General features: G+C 38.5%; 1 protein-coding gene across 1 annotated transcript in view; it reads right to left on the bottom strand.

The window, feature by feature from the left end:
* Positions 1 to 16,439, bottom strand: part of RANBP17 (RAN binding protein 17) — a gene marked incomplete at its 3' end in the record, with an annotated part of 147,267 nt that overhangs the window by 29,254 nt on the left and 101,574 nt on the right. Inside the window, exons 21-23 of the mRNA XM_080353002.1 lie at positions 10,743 to 10,850; positions 8,294 to 8,376; positions 229 to 443 (exon numbers count right to left, since the gene is read on the bottom strand). Coding sequence (XP_080209128.1) covers positions 229 to 443; positions 8,294 to 8,376; positions 10,743 to 10,850 — 406 coding nt within the window. The remainder of the gene's footprint in view (positions 1 to 228; positions 444 to 8,293; positions 8,377 to 10,742; positions 10,851 to 16,439) is intronic.

A 16,439-nucleotide genomic window follows, 5' to 3' on the forward strand; every position in this document is an offset into this window, starting at 1 on the left:
TCTCCTTCAGAAGCAACCTAGTGAAAATTCTGGAAAAGCTCCCGTTTTGCACAGCAGGTCCATCATACCTGTATTTTAGATGTTACTATATGAATAAATTCAAGTAATGGAACTGAAAACTGCATTTGAGCTGTTCTAGAGCCCTCTGTCTCATTATAACCATACAAAGCCTGTGGTGGTGTTACTTCATATTTCATGTAAAGACTCTCGAGATGAGTAATTGCTTACTAGCAAGTCACTGTGGGATACTGAAAGCAGCATTTTGACAAAGGCCTGAAGTACATTGTCAAAGTGGTTGTCCCCGTACAACTTGAAGACGCCAAAGCTGACATAATTTCCACATAAGGCAGATTTGAGTGCAGAGTAACAGATGGAAATGCCCTTGAGTTTCAACGGATAAACCTGATCTTTTGACAAAGTCCCAAGAGAGAGGATCTGATTACCTGTTTTCATAAAAAGAAAGAAAGAAAGAAAGAAACTTACATAAGCAGCTGCAAATCGAAAATATTTAGATGGCACTATCTAAACTTTTTTTTTTGTCTTTATTTTCTTTACTGTTTGGAAGAAAAACTGCTGCTGATTTTGATGTAAAAGATCTGTTAATTACGCATGACTAGAGCTTAAAAGCCACCAAGGAATTAGTATATGAAATTTAAAATATAAGCTATGGAATTCCCGTCATTGATGTACAGCCAGACCATGATAGTGGATTTATCAGCATGAATTCCTTAATCTGAACAGAGTTGAAATACATGTTTTTATAATTTCTCATGCTGCAGCAAAGCCTGGTTTTGATCCATTACCATGACAGTCTCTTGGGATGGTTGCTGATGCACACACACACTAAACATATCCCCCCGAAAACAAATATGTCCATTACAAAAGCCTCTATTTTACCAGTCACAGATGGGAATGACTTTTTAATTAAAATCCATGTTTATAATGTAAAAATAACAGCTAACTGTAAATATTTGCTGTTGCTATTCGCAGGCAATAGTGACTTTTGGATCCAGTGTGCAGCAGCGCAGTAGATCCCGCTGAAATCCCCCGTACAAATCTAATTATTCACAAGGCCTCATTACCAAGTTTTCTAAGTATCTTGTAATAATTTAATGCTCATCTTCACAGCACCCCAGAGTTAGTTTGTCTTCATGACAAGTTTTTTCTTAACCTGAAGTAATGAATGAAAGTGAGCTAAAGCAGCAGAATGAACACGGCAAAGGTGAAGCACTTCAGTTCTACCATGAAGTGGCCTTATTAGGTTGACCCCATCTGACGTTGGCCTTGGCAAGCTTGGCCTCCACAAGAACCAAGTGCCACATTTTCACTCTGTTACTACTTATCATTCTTGGCAATTTTAACTAGAGGAAAATAATGCAAACCTGTACATTTTTAAAAGCATTCCTACAAATAAAAGCACAACGCTCTGCAGATCAGATGCTTGGCTCATCTGCTTTAAGTGTCTAATCTCGTTGTCATGGCTATGACAACAACTTGGATCAAGAAGAAAGAGTGAACTGGACATTAACTATTCACAAATCCAAACATTGCCAGTTGAGACAGGTAGTTATGGCAACTCAGTTTTGCTTTTATAATCGGCAGTTAAATATGTCCCTAAAAACTTGCCTGAAATCATACAGATTTCATAGATTGTGTAGGATTGTTTAATATATATTGAGGCCTAATATTAAACTGTGTCTGTCTCCAGGCAGTTCTCCCTTCTACCCATGCAGATTTCCATTTCCACCTGCATATCACATACCAGCCTGATTTTAATTCTTTCTCTTAATGCTATTCATTACTGACAATGAGGAGTTTACATCATATGATTGGAAAAATGAGCCAGAAAACCTTGTTTCTAAACACCCAACGCATCGAAGTATCCCCCATTTAGTATTATTTGATGTAAAGAGGGAAAGGCCTAAGTTACCGTTTAAAACATTAATCTTGTTGAGCACTTCTAGCAAGTCCAAGGCAATTTATCCATCAGGTTGTATAGGAAAAGTAGATTTACAAAAAAAAGACAGGGAGTGTGATCAGAGAAGAAGTATAATAACTGGGGTCTGTAAGAAGTGAGAATGGCATTGCTAGAATTATGGGAGGAGAAGAATCAAATATTTAGCTAGGAAAGATGGTCAATCAAAATCAAGGCCTCTTAGATTGAAAAAATATAATTAATGACAATACCAAATGGTTTTGCTACTGTAAATAGTTGTATAAGCACCTCTACTACCCTGATGCTGTACTCATGAACACAGTGTGACTGGGGAAGAAGGTGCCACCCCAGTGACTGCTACTGCATAGGGATTCATTCCAAATGGTGTTAAATGACTGTTTTACTAAAAATTACCAGCATCCAAAAGATCCTCTTTGAAGAGTAGAAGAAAGCAGAAAAAGAAGAATGTCTTCTAGTGTACCTGGTTATTCATTTATGGTAATACTTTAGCCTAATTTTATGTAAATATAGTTTCTCAGTAAAGATAAACTCCATTTAGCTTCCTACAGTGCCTCATTTAAGATATCCCAGCCAGGTCACCTTAATCAGCAATAATCTTTTTGCCAAGAACTAGTCTAGTTACTGAGAAGATCAGTGAATTTCAAATTTTGTGAAAAAAAATAAAATGAAATACAAAATTCGGTCTGTGAGATAAACACTTTTCAAACCCCACTATGTAAATAGTGTACAATTGTTAGGGTGAAAACAAGACAGAAAGGTAAGTGTGCTGTAAACTAACCTCATCTGCTCTTCTCCAGTATTAAATTTCCTGCTAAAAAACTCTGCTTTAATAACAAAAATAAATATCTGGCTTCAGAAATAAGCAAAGTTCTGGATCCAAGAAAGTAACAGCCTTGGGTTTACAGCTGAGCTGTCCAAGCACGACATCGTGCAATCCTTGGTCCTTGAAGGACTCAGTGTCACATGCAACAACAGATGGAAAGAGCTTAGTAGTTGTCAACGAGGCAATTATGTACTTAATATGGAAATTAATTGGAAGTCAATGGAAAAAAAGGATGATGAGGAAAGAAGCTGATAAACCCTAGGACTGCCTTAGCCTGGGAACATGAATTCTAGGAGGTATCCCACTAGCACTGATCTTCTGTCATTTTTATTACTTTGCAAAAAAAATCCCACTATAATTAAAACTTTCAATCCGTTGCTCAGCATAAAGCATTCGATGTGGGAAGGCACAAGCCCTGCTCCCCCGGGCTGCCCTGGAAGAGAGGAACTTCGTGCCTATCCCTTCTGTAATAATGAAAGCACAGAACCTGGGTCTAAGTGCAAGACTAAAAGCTGCTTTTTGCAAACTGACAGAGCCCACAGAGATCTGTTCTGTGTTCATGGACTCATTTTAAAAGGGCCTAAGAGTGGGAACAGCTGATTTCAAATCAGCAGCAGAGGTGAAAGACCACACGGTGTCTCTTACTAGTGCCCCAAGCCATGAGCCTCTGATCCAAGGGAGGCACTGCTAGAGCAAGTACTAGTGTTTTAGCATTAGTTATTGAAAAAAAATGAAGCATGGAGCTATGCCTGACTAGATAAAACAAAGAATGATCTACTTGTAACATTTAGCAGGAGCTGCAGGGGAATATTTTTACACACCATGGATACTACTGAACATAAACTAATTTACTGAGGTACTTGGAATCAGGTCAAGAACGACTCCTCAGCTACTGAGGATATGCTTACATTTATAATCCCTGTAGCAGAGGACCAAAACACCATTTTATAAACTCCTATTGTTAACAGAAACAATTTAAAGAAATTAAATGGACATAAAAGTGGCCTTTGGCATGCAGAATTTAAAAACTGTGTTTGAAATGCATAGTTCCTGTCAAAATGAAAACTCTATGGAGACTAATCAGTGAACGTCCAGTGCTACTCCCAAGTTAAAAATCAAATAAAAACCATCTAACTTGCACCACATTCTTCTTAATGTGGGAGAAACTGTATCTCACAATTTTAAAATACGCCGTCTTTCAAAATTCTCAGTAATTTCCTTTAATACAAATTTTTGCCCTGCGTTGACAGCAACGTCACTTACAAAAATACAAATTCAGCCTCAGAGGTGACAGAAAACTCTGACAGGAATAAGAAATAACTTTTAAAGTTACTGGGCAAAATTGCTAGAGAGGAAATAAAGGCTTGAATTTGGCTGACAATTTAAATGGTTCATTACCAAAAGACTCCTTAGTAGATAAGGAAAGGACCTGGAAGAACCAAGTGTGTCTGTGCAGAGGGGGAACATGAAGGCAGCAAAATCCCGAAGGGAGATGCTCTGAGGGAGAGAACATCCCCGTTATGGGGATGCAGGAGCATGTCAGGACAGGCAGCTTCCCTTTCCCTTCTCCTCCTTAATTGCTTTTACAGTAGAAGCTATAATACAAAAAATGTTTCCTTATGGCTGAGTTTCATTTAAGCCGGGCTTGTTCTAGATTTCAGTCCAATAAGCGCTATGTATAATAATATAACTAAATCATGTTAAAACACGTGTGAATTAGATGAAGATTAAAAAAAGACTTTGGTGAGATTAAACAAAGGTTGTGAAAATGTATCACATTTATAGAGAAAAAGTGTTTTTTGCCTTTTCCCCTTTCCTGTTTTTATTATTCACCACTGCCTCATAAAGATGCTTTGGAATGTATGCTTTCCAGGCGTTCAGAATGCTGGGGCAGTATAAAGATGTGGCCTTATATAGAGAACGAAAGGAAAGCATGAATCATAAAGATGAGAATGAGCTTCAAAAACTAATTTTTTAAAGCTTCCACAACAACAAAACATGCATAAACCCTCTCAAATCAGCACAACGAGCACGCATAGTGCCAAGATAAATTTGCCAAAAGAAACAGATTATGAAATCTGAGTCAGTAATGAAGAGCAATATATTCTGGAACTGCCATCACAAAGGAGAGGAGAGCAGATCAATGGCAACCAAGACCAGTGGACGCTCCCCTGTAAGCGAAGATGCTGATTAAAAATACCTGTTCTACAGCAAGAACCACTTCAACCAAAATTCTGAAGAACTGTTATCTTCTGAAGCTGCTGGCACTGAATGGATTACCACACTAAGTTTTGAAATACATGTTCTAGAAGCAATTTAAAGCTCATTAGAAATAATTGTGTCTGGCTACTGGAAAATGTGGTAAAATTTAATCCACATCCAAATGCTACCTGGGCTGTGAGAACAGGAAATTGTTCTGTGCTACTGTGGGTAACCTCAGCTCTGACCTTGAGCAGTAACTGCTACAACAGCTGAAAGCTGAAGCAAAATTAAAAACTTACATCAAAGTATATCATGACAGAATGTAGATAAATAAAAACAGCATATTGAAAGTATTATTTTTATGTCAGTCTCCTATAATGAAAGGGAAGAGGTTTACTAAAATGTAAAGAAGCCACAAAACAAAAATAGACAGTCCCAAGATGCATTGAAACATCATTCCTATACAACTGGGAGTTCAAAAACACAGAGTAAGGAGACTGGTACATACAGAATTAAAAGTGAAATATATTGGGGATGAGGAATGGTGGACTGTACTATTCCAACTCCTTTCAATTTTCTCCTCTCAGTTTATTTCAAATCACTCTATCTCTCAGTCACACCGGCTCTTGCCATAATGGACAAGACACAACACCCCTTGCCAAGCAGCTGCAGCTCCTAACAAGGATAATTGACTCTCTAAGTGCTTTCTGCATCCTACGCCAGGCTTTACATCTTTTGAACATATAGCATTTATAAAGACATCTTACAATTGTCTTCAGCACTGTATCAGTATCAGTGATAAATGAGCAGAAGGACAGGACACACTAGTACTGCCCTAATTGCAAAGCTGGATCTGTTAAGCAGAATTAAGCACTTGCTGAGGTGCTAATTTTAAAAAATAAAAATAATTTGTATTTTAAATTTTACTCAGTGACAACTGAATATGCTTAGTATATATTAAAGATAGGCATTTTGGATTGCCAGAAGAGTTATATTTTTCTGTATGCTGGAATGGAAACCTCATAGGCTAGTTATTGGTGATAGAAGCTAAAAATGTTAACAGCAGTTACATAAAGCTGATTAATTGTAGTCTTTTGAAATACAGTGGGCAGTAAAGCCTTCCTAGAGCGTAAGGCAGCGACCAGTTCGGAATAGCACTGATCTCGGAGGTTTCTGAGCTGCAGCCAGTGCAGAGCAGGCTGGATTATCCAAAATCTGGGCTCCAAGAGGCCAATTCATCCCCCTGCACTGGCAGTTCTTCCATGTGGACTCTGTAGTCCTGGAGTAACTATTGGCAATCACTCACAGAAAACATGAACAATTCCATTAAATGTTACACCTAAGTCACGGGAAGATCACTGATGGGACCCTTTCGGACACTGATGATAATACAAATGTGTTTTAAAAGCAAAATTTAAAAAATACATACATATTATGGTTGGACTGTATGATCTTAATGATCTCTTCCAACCAAAATGATTCTATGATTATATATTGAGCGGAGGCTCATCTCCCACATCTACGTATTTCCTCCACTTGTAGTTGATCGTGGATTTTAAGTTTTTCTTTTGGAAGACTTTAAGAACAGTTCTCCCCTGTGTTGAGTACAATGTCATCCTGCTGTAGGAACTCAGCTATCAAAGATGCAAAAGAGACGTGTGAAAGCTCTCATGGTCATTTCACTTCTTCCCATGGCACACATCTCCAGACAGATACCACACGTCCCTGAGTATCTTCCATACGATTTAACAAAGAAGGTGATGGGTGTTTGGACAGAGGCTTCGACAGGCTCTGTATCTTCACCACTTAGTTTTAAAACTTAAATCCAGACTGCCCTGAAATTTCCTTTTACATTGCATAATTAAATTCTAGCACAGGCCAGAAATGTTGTCTGGTCCTCATGTGCAAGAGCTACCCATACTTTAGGGCTGAGAATTCTGTGAACTTCACATACACACCGTAAAAAGCTGAAACTGAAAGGAAAAGGCTTCTTTACAAAGTGTTTTTCAGGCAATGAATGAGGAATGAAGCAGGTTGAAAACAACTAGTGTGGTTTACTCAGCAAGGTTTCGAATTTTGATGCCAACAACCGAGACAAATGGATGCCCAACAATACAGTATGTTTTTCGTACGTGCAAAAAGGATGATAAAGGCTGATTGCAATAAAACAAAAATTAAAAAGGAAAATACAACTGCGATGGGATCAGGTACCACAAGACAAGTAGGGCTGAAGCATCATCGTGACTACACTTGTTTGGGTTTTTTTAAATCACCAAAGAGGGCTTACAGCAATTAAGTACAAAAGCTACCAGAAAACGAGTAGTAAAATCTAGGAGTTTATCTTTTATCTTTTCATACAGGGAAAATGTTTTCATTCTGCCTCACTGTTCTAACAAATTTACTTAATAACATAGCTGGAAAAAACGTGCTAACTTACTACATGGTATATTTAAAAAAAGAAACAGAAAAATGATTTTGCAAGGACCGAGAGTTACTTCGATGTAATTTTTTCTGTCATAAGTAAATGCTTTCTGCATTTTGCACATACTGTTTCCATGCCCTACAGATCAAATGCAAAATTACAGTTGATTTTTTTTTTAATATACAGACAGTCATGTAACACAGTTTCCAGACCCAAAAAGCAACTTGATTGCAGTAAAAGCAAACTTGATGCACCAATTTTCTTTCTTTAAAAGTAACAGGACATTTATGGCTCTTCCCATTCACATAAATTGCAAATGAGATTGCTTGGTAAGGTTCCTTTCAAAATATTCAGAAAGCAAAACTGCAAGCTACAAAGTTAGTTGCAATGTAATATAAACTGCTGGTGTCAAAGACCTGCTGCAGTTGCATGTGTGAGTGGGAGCAGTAAAATGGAGCAACTTATTATAAACACTTTTAACAGCGCTCTAGGGTAAAGCTGTTATGGCCCTATTATGTTTTGGAACTACCGGAATATAATTTGAATACATAAAATCAACCCACACCTATCAATCAGCAGCCTAGATCAAACACCTCCTGAGTATTTGCATCTTTGCTGAAATACATTTCTATTGCTGGAGGACAGGCGTTCGAGTTAAAAAAGCGACACAAGCGAGAACGTTACGTGAATGAACCGCGAGCGATGGGAGGGAAGGAGCTCCAAGGGCTGCCTGGGGTGCTCTGTGCTTCCCAACGGGATGGCACGGGCTGCAGTTCTTACAGTCCTGCCACGTATTGGTCCCACAGACCCATCAGCGCTCTGGATTTTCATATCACAAGACAGGCAAAGAATGACACGACAGAGGGAGGAACCGTTAATGAATACCTACCATATGTACAAATCATTTTACTAGCTTCTCTGAAGAGAAGAATTCCATTTGGAGATGATCCATCAAAATTTAAACGTTGTGATCTAAAAAATAACAGCAAAAATATTCAGATGGTCATGGAAGCAGAAAACTGCAACGGGTTCATTCCTAAAACAAAAGAAACATTTGCTGGTTACCAAGTACAATTATTATATAAACCAATTCCTGCTTTCAGTCTAACCACGTGCACTCTAGTTATCTCCACATGTTGCCAAAGAAACAATCCTACAGCAAAAGACCAAGTTCAAGCAGAGCAGGTAACCAGACAACACAGACACAGCTTTCAGTGACCACCCTGTGCCTGCATACAGGCCAGAAAAACGCTACAAAAGCTCCAAAATCGAAGCAGTTAGGCTGACTTTTACCCTGCTTCTGCATCTGTATAGCTTTTAAAAATAAACTAATCCCCCCTGGTTATTCTGCTACGTAAGATCTGTGGCAATCAAGCCAGTTCTCTGAGTGTAAATTGTAACCTGTGCTTTTTATGACCATTCAGACCCGAAGCAGATTGCACCATGTTGTCTTTCCCAATCTGGAAACACAAGAGTCCTCGTCAAAGTCCCTGGTGTATCTTTCCGATTTTTCTTTGTCATAAAGAAGCTTAACTGCTAGTTCAGGCCTAAAAGTTAGCTTTGAATATAGGTCTTAAGCTTCTAAGTAACTTCAGCAAAACTTACCCTTAGTGTTTATTTGGACTGAGTGCTGTAAACCAGAGTATCCCCTGACCGACCTATTCGCAGTAGGCAACTATTTGTGCTGTAAGTCCAATTTTTTTCTACATGAGTCCCTATTTGCAGGCTCCTGGTGTAGATCTGGGTGTTTATAAATGAATACAACATGCCTTGTATAAAACACTTGTGTATTCCATATGCACAAAATGATAATGGCTGGCAGAGGCAAAAAACAACACCCTCAAACCAGCACATCATCTCAATGTCAGAGTGGCATAATGCACAATCTGATACTTCGTAACACATTTTAACCATGTCAAAGTATATTGTATAGTGCATTCTAACCTGTAAAAGCTGATGCAGTACACAGCTTGTGAAAAATACCATCCTGGACAATGTTTTCCAACGGGAACAAGGCAGATTTTGTGAATACCAATAGGCAGAAGAATAACATGAATATGGAAAGTAGCTTGAAGAGCTTTTTTGCATACGGTTTATTGTTCCAGTTCCTCTTGTTTTTCTTTACCATTATTAGAGTTCTGTGCTTATGCTTTAATGATCTCCTCATTGAAATAAGTTGCAGCACTATTAGCGTGTACGACTTGTGCATTGCACCATGAATAAAAATAGGTTAAACTTTTCCAGGAATCTATTTCACAGCTGCCAGGATGACAGACATGATTAGCCTATACAAACCAAAGAGGGAGTCACCGCAAGCAAGTCAACACGAGCAAGAAACGGGGAACTCTGCCCTGAGGTTTGTGTAGCCTTAATCGGGGATTAAGTGCACATCAGACACACCAGCGCTTGACTGGGAGCCAGCTCTGAAATTTAAGGCATCGATTTCCTGCCACTAGATTAAACTAAATATTTTTTCCCCCCAAATTTCAAATATTTCAACTTCTTTACTTGTAAGTTTGACTCACAAGGCAAAATGAGATGTATGTGTTCTCATCACTTCTCTGCTGAAAACTCTAATTCCTTTGGTCATGAAGATATGCAGCACAGAGACTTTAACCAACCATTTTTCATTTAAAAATATTTTTTTCCTTTGGGCAGTACACTAAATATTTCCAAGTGCAATGATTATTTCCCACATAAATTGTCCCTTTATTTGTGGTAAAACAGGAATTTCATTCTAACTACTGCAATGTCAAGTACCAAAATCACCTCCCAGAATCATTCTGAGGTTTTTTTGGTTAGTCCACAGAGCAGATTTTACATGTGGGAGAAGTCACCTACATGTTGATTAGAAATACTGCTGTATTAGATACCATTCTTTCCTACTTTGGCTGGAAGAGTTGAGTTGCAAAAGAAGCTGTAAAGGGAGCTGTGGTCTTACAGGCACATGTGTGTGCTGCTTGGCTTAAGGCAAAAATTCAGCCAGCAGAAAATCTTGACAGCAGACAATTTTCTGATATTTAATTATAGAGTCGGAATTTATCCCTGGTTAAAGCACGCACTTTCACTAACACTGAATATAAAATCACAGTAGTCTCTCACATATGCTCCTGTAATGAATCCTCTCCAGCTGATTTTGTAACATCTACCATTTTGGTAAAACCATACAATGACACTGAAAGCTGAGTTCTGCTTGCAAACCTTGTTCCACAATACAAAAGTAGCAGTCTTAAGTCAAAGTCAGACCTCATGAGGATAAGCAAAGCATAGGAAGATGGAACAGAGAATGCGTACCACTGCACTATTCATCGCTTATCTAATTTTCACGGGCTTCTTACCTGTTTTGCACGAATTCTGCCATCAGCTTCAAGATGGGGGTTGTACACGCAGGTTCACGGTACCACAGTTCAATGGCTCTTTGCAGAACAGAGATGTGCGCAGGGTATCTTCACCAAATCGAGTTAAAGAGCTCGCTGATAAAACATCAACTTGCAAAACAACATCCCCTCCAAACACCATTAGATGGGTGGGCCAGATATAAACCCTGGCCGCCCATTTTGGCAGAGGGCCTGCCAGAACCTATGAATTTAAGCAAGTCTCTGCTTAGAAGACTACATGCTTTGAAAATGTTAATGGTTAAGTGGGATATAGTTAATAGACCAGAGCTGTAATGAAGGAAAAGGAAAGCAGTGTGTATACATGAAGCTAACGTATAATTACATATATAAAATGTGCTTGGATTTTAAATGAATGGCATACGTTGCAAATAGCAACTTAATTTTAAAACACCACAAATTTATATATTAGCAAATCATGAGTCCCAAATTTCAGTGCCACCTCATATATATCATATTTGCTATATAAATGGTTGAGAACAATTTGATTGTGCGAAGTTGCTCTCAGAGCATTCAAGAAGAGAATTCAGCCAAACTGCGGGGGAGAGAGTAGTTAGATTTCTAAGAACTCTTCCAGGAGAGCTGTTTGCTCACCAGCACCCCAGAGATATCTGAGATATCTGTTCTTCTGAAGCAGGATTTAAAAGAATGCAATACAGAAAAAAACCCAAACAACAAGTTTAGTAGACTCTGCAATTTAGCTTAAAAAAATCTTATGAGTTACTGACTGTATCAAAATATTTCATAAAATTATTTGATACCAAGTTGACCCTTAATCTTCCCAACATGCTGAAAGAAAAGAGTTTATTTGGATAAGAATGCAGACCGGTAAATGGAAACGATATGGCACAGCCTAACTGGCAAAGAATTAAACAGGTTTTTTTATACTGAACCAAGAGATTTTAACTACATGATTTACTATTAAAACATGACCTAGCTAGTCAATGGTTTTGTTTCATAATAAACTTATTTTTAATTTTTAACTTTGTTTCATGTCATATAATTCTGCTTTATTTTTATTTTATAAAAACAGTGAGGATTCTTAGGAGAAAGCTATTGCCTATTCAGGCAAGAAAGGCAACTCTTGGCAATCTTACGAAGTAGAATACAAGCCAAGCAGTCAACACGGGCTTGTGAAAGAAAAGTCTGAAATACATACAGGTTTACAGGCTTCTAGGAAATGCAGACACGTCTCAGTTTGCTGTGGCTCCTCTGGTGAGGCAGAGGCGGCAGAGCCAGCGCCAGCGCAAGCGACAGGGCTGCAGACAGATGGACGGCGTCCTGGCCCCGCTGCCCGTCGGAGGCGTCCAGCACCTCCTGTGCTTTTGCTGCCAGCTGCTCGAGGCGCTGCAGCCACCAACTGATGAGGCTGACAGGTGAGATATACTTTTAGACCTTGCTTCTCGCTCCTTTATGGGGTTCTTTAAGTTTTAAATTGGACAAACTAGAGTTACACGTAACATGGAGACTCACACAGTAATAAAGTGGGATTTAAATTCATAGAATCATGGAATCATTTTGGTTAGAAAAGACCCTCAAGATCATCAAGTCCAACCATAACCCACCCCTGGCACTAAACCACGTCCCTGAGAACCTCATCTCCGTGTCTTCTTTCCAGGAAGAAATTGTTCCCAAGATTCAACCTCAACCTCCCCTGGTGCAACTTGAGGCCGTTTCCTCTCATCCTATCAAGGATTCAAATTCTATTTGCATTAAATACCCTCAAAGGGCATAAATAATCCACCTCATACCTTTAAAAATTCACTAATGCCAGCTCCATTTTTTCTGAGGTGGACTTCCAGTCCAGCTCACTCTCACTAGAAGATGGTAAATACTCTCACAATGTAGCAGATGCCATGGAAGGTATACAAGTGAGCTGCACTCTCATTCTCCTAAGTTGTGCCTCCTCAGCATTCCTAGTAATCCCTGGTGCACAAAAGGGAGATGTGAGACACTGCAAAGCCCCACTGAGGAATTTTGCAGGGTAGAAAGCAATTGCCTTTTCAATTTTCATGGCCAAGAGAGTAACTTGACAGTCAAACCCTACAACTAAAATGCAAGACAGCAGTATCAAAGGCTACCAACACATCCAATATGATGAGTTATCTTAATTCAAAACCTTAAGCACTGAGTCCACATTCACTGACAAAGAAAGACTGGAAACTATAATCTAATTTTATAAAAGCTAGGGTCAACAGAAAGGCTTCGGCAATTGTTTGGTTCTTTTATAAATCTAACCAAGTGGAATAAATTGGTCTTAAATAGAGTATCATTTTTAAGTAGTTTTAACCACAAGCTTCAAGGAATCTGGCTAAGTCATGAACTTAGCCTGACCAGTCAGTTCAAGCTCAAAGGAATTTAAACTGCAAAAAATGATACTGAGGTTTGAATCAATGCAACTGGCAATAACAGCAATTACAAACAGATTACTGATCGGGCAGCCTTGCTAACCGAGGAAACGTGCTCTCCTCTTCTCTTGTGATCAGTAAATTTCATTCTCTACAGCTCTTTGTTTGGCTCTTTCAATTTTGTACCCAATCCCAAGTCATTAAAGCACATAAACTTAAAAATTTAGTTCTTCAAAAGCAGAATTGTTTTGAAAAAGCCATCTTACTGCCACCTATGGTTTTATTTCATTAAGAAACAGGGCACAAATTTGGATTAAAATGTAACAATGGTAGTTTGGTGGGAAGATTGGTTTCGTGTTCTAGCAATCCACACCTGAAGCAGCACAGGATCAGACACCCGGACACCTCGGTCAACTGCAACTTTTAAATGGCCACTAGATGAAACATTTCAATGGCAGCTCACTTTTCTATAACCTTAGTGTCTATGGTTCTACACACATAGGCATTTTATATAGGCAGATAATTTAATGCACTCACACATCTACATCATGTGCTATCTACCTGACTGCAACTCTGATTCAACCTAATAATTCAATTCTTGCAACCCATTTTCTTATTGCAGTCTTTTTCTTTTACAGACAACAGAAGTCATTAAATACTGAGAATCAACTGGGAGGAACAAAGGAAAAATTGCCTATAGGTTACCACCTAACTGTAAGAAACAGTAAATGAAAGTACAAAAAAGTGGATATTACCCTGAACTCACAACCGAATCTCCATGGACGTATGTGAATCGAAATCAAGGACCTCAGACTACAGCCTGATATTAGTAAGGAATAAAGCAGATCAAACATCCAACGTCTTACCCAGGCAGTCTTGAATTAAAGAGCAGAATGAGATACATAAGGAAAATCCTCACAGTTAAGAAAAAAAGGGTTTGATTCTACTCAAATTGGTATTCAGGTTTTTTCAGGCCACACCTGCATGTTCGGGGCTGACCTACAAATTACAGAGATCACATGTTATGAATACAAATGGCAAATAAACTTTGCAAAGCTGTGGTACTGGAATCGTCATTGACAGCTTGACATATCAATATTTCAGGAAGAATAAATGACTTTCATATCCAGGGTTTTGGGTTTTTTGTTTTGTTTGTTTGCGTGATGTTTTTCTCCATCTTTCATTACTGGCTACTTTGGGAAGATGCTACACTTAACACCTAAAGCTGCTTAAAATATTTGGAAATATTTTAATGAAGTCTTTTGAGAGATCACCTAATACAACTTTAAAACAAATTTTACTATAAGTATTTTCTCTTCATCCCTCGCCAGAGGAAAACTATAAATCTTGTCTCAGCTGAATGAACACCATTTATCATATTCATTTTCTTGTCAATACAATTATGAAAAGCCTTTGGCCTTTTTCCAAGGAGCCTGATTTGCTAGAGAAACTCAATTAGTATAAGCAAGCCTGCTACAAAACAGCCCTATTTGGCAATGTAGCGCAGCTTCAGCATACCTGACGATTCACCTCTAAACCATGATCCTAATAACTCAATCAGCATGGTAAAATACAAGATACAACGGTGTCCCCCGTGCCTGCTCCCCTCCCCAGACCAAAAGGACTTTAAAGAAATTATTTCTGCTCATTCTTGCCATCTACTGGACAAGAGTTAAATCCTAAACACTGTGATCAGGAAAAAAAATACAAACCTAAACCAAAACCCAGAAGAATCTCCCAGGTGAGAGATCACTGAGTGTAATGTGTTTTGTTATGGACAGGACTCATATCCCAAATATTTCCTGAAATCACTTGAAAAGTTTATCGATACATTATTCTACCAACAATTTACAAGTGACTATTTCTCATAGTCTTCAATACAGAATAAGCATCACCTGATGGTATATGAAAAGCTTTGCCTTCTATTCCTTGCTTCTTTGTATTGTTATTTATTGAATGAATGCAAGTAAATGAGATTTATTTTGGCTAATATTCTGTATTTGCCATTTTCAATATTGGAATACTAGGGCTTCAAACATAACAGAATAAAATCTGTTTGAAAAAACAGCTATTCTTTGCTATTAAAACCATTCTCTGATTATATATTTGAAACTATAAAAGAAACATGTTAATCAAAGGATATTCAAACTTTATAGGATACAACTGGCATCTGACCAACCCTTCTCCTTTATCTGTCTGTATACAGAGCAAATCAGAGTTGCAATAATAGCAGCTTATGCGGCTCTAATGCTTTGGATCAATACCTGGATGAAGGTGGACTTGGGCAAATGAGGTGAAACCCACTGAACGGGAGCGAGCACTTATCCTCACACCCAAAGGGGTGGAAGAACCAAAAAATCTGAACCTGTGCAAGGGAAAAGAAACTGAGAAGGCCTGAGCTTTGCATTCCACACACTGCTGCATCTCAATCTGTTTTTATTTATAATACAGAATAATGAAATCTAAAATTTGGAGGCTGGTCTTATTTATTTGAAGTAAACTTAATTCAGAAACTGGAAGGAATAAATTAATTAAATTTTAAAAATCAGGAAAGGGTCCTGAGGATTACATATCCTGGACCCTTGCATATAAAAGCACCTCCGTGGATAACCCCACTTCTTTCAAAGGGAGAGGAGGTGAGCGTGTGCTGTCCCTCCTCCCACACCTGGAGATGTGCAGTGGTGCGCAGGAGAGGACTGCGATACTCATGCTGCACGAGGCAAAACAAATTAAAACCAATCTGAAATAGAAGCAGCACTGATCTGCTTTTACACATCTTCCTGATTTTATTATTACGTTTTAGTGTAACGCAAGCACAAGCAGGACTAACGAAGTTAAATGTACCCAATGGTGCCCACTGGAAAATGTGCTGCTAATTCACAGCCTGGCTTCAGGAGTGCTTTTTTCTTTTTTTTTTTCCCCCTTCCGTTCTCTAAAACTGAAATTAAGGGATGCTTTCCACTGATTTTTAGAGGAATAAACATGACACTGCTTTATGTTTTGGGCTTACCTTCTGCAAGCTGAGCCAGAATCACCGCAGGCTTGCTAAGGTCTTAAATAGGACTTATCTGAATGGCCATCAGGATCCCACTGTCCACCACGCAAGGATCATGCTCCACTGTGCAGCGTTTCAGTCCTTAAAGGCTCATTTCTTAGTTGCAATTCCATATTGATGCATTCCTCTTTATTAAGCAGGAAGATTATTAGTGAATGGTAGGGTTTTTCATTATTTGCTTAAAATAAAATTATTTTTAAAAGCTTAATTTCTAGTAAAGCATGTAATTGTACTCAA

Source organism: Nesoenas mayeri (assembly GCF_963082525.1).
Source record: "Nesoenas mayeri genome assembly, chromosome: 14".
Lineage (NCBI taxonomy): Eukaryota > Metazoa > Chordata > Aves > Columbiformes > Columbidae > Nesoenas > Nesoenas mayeri.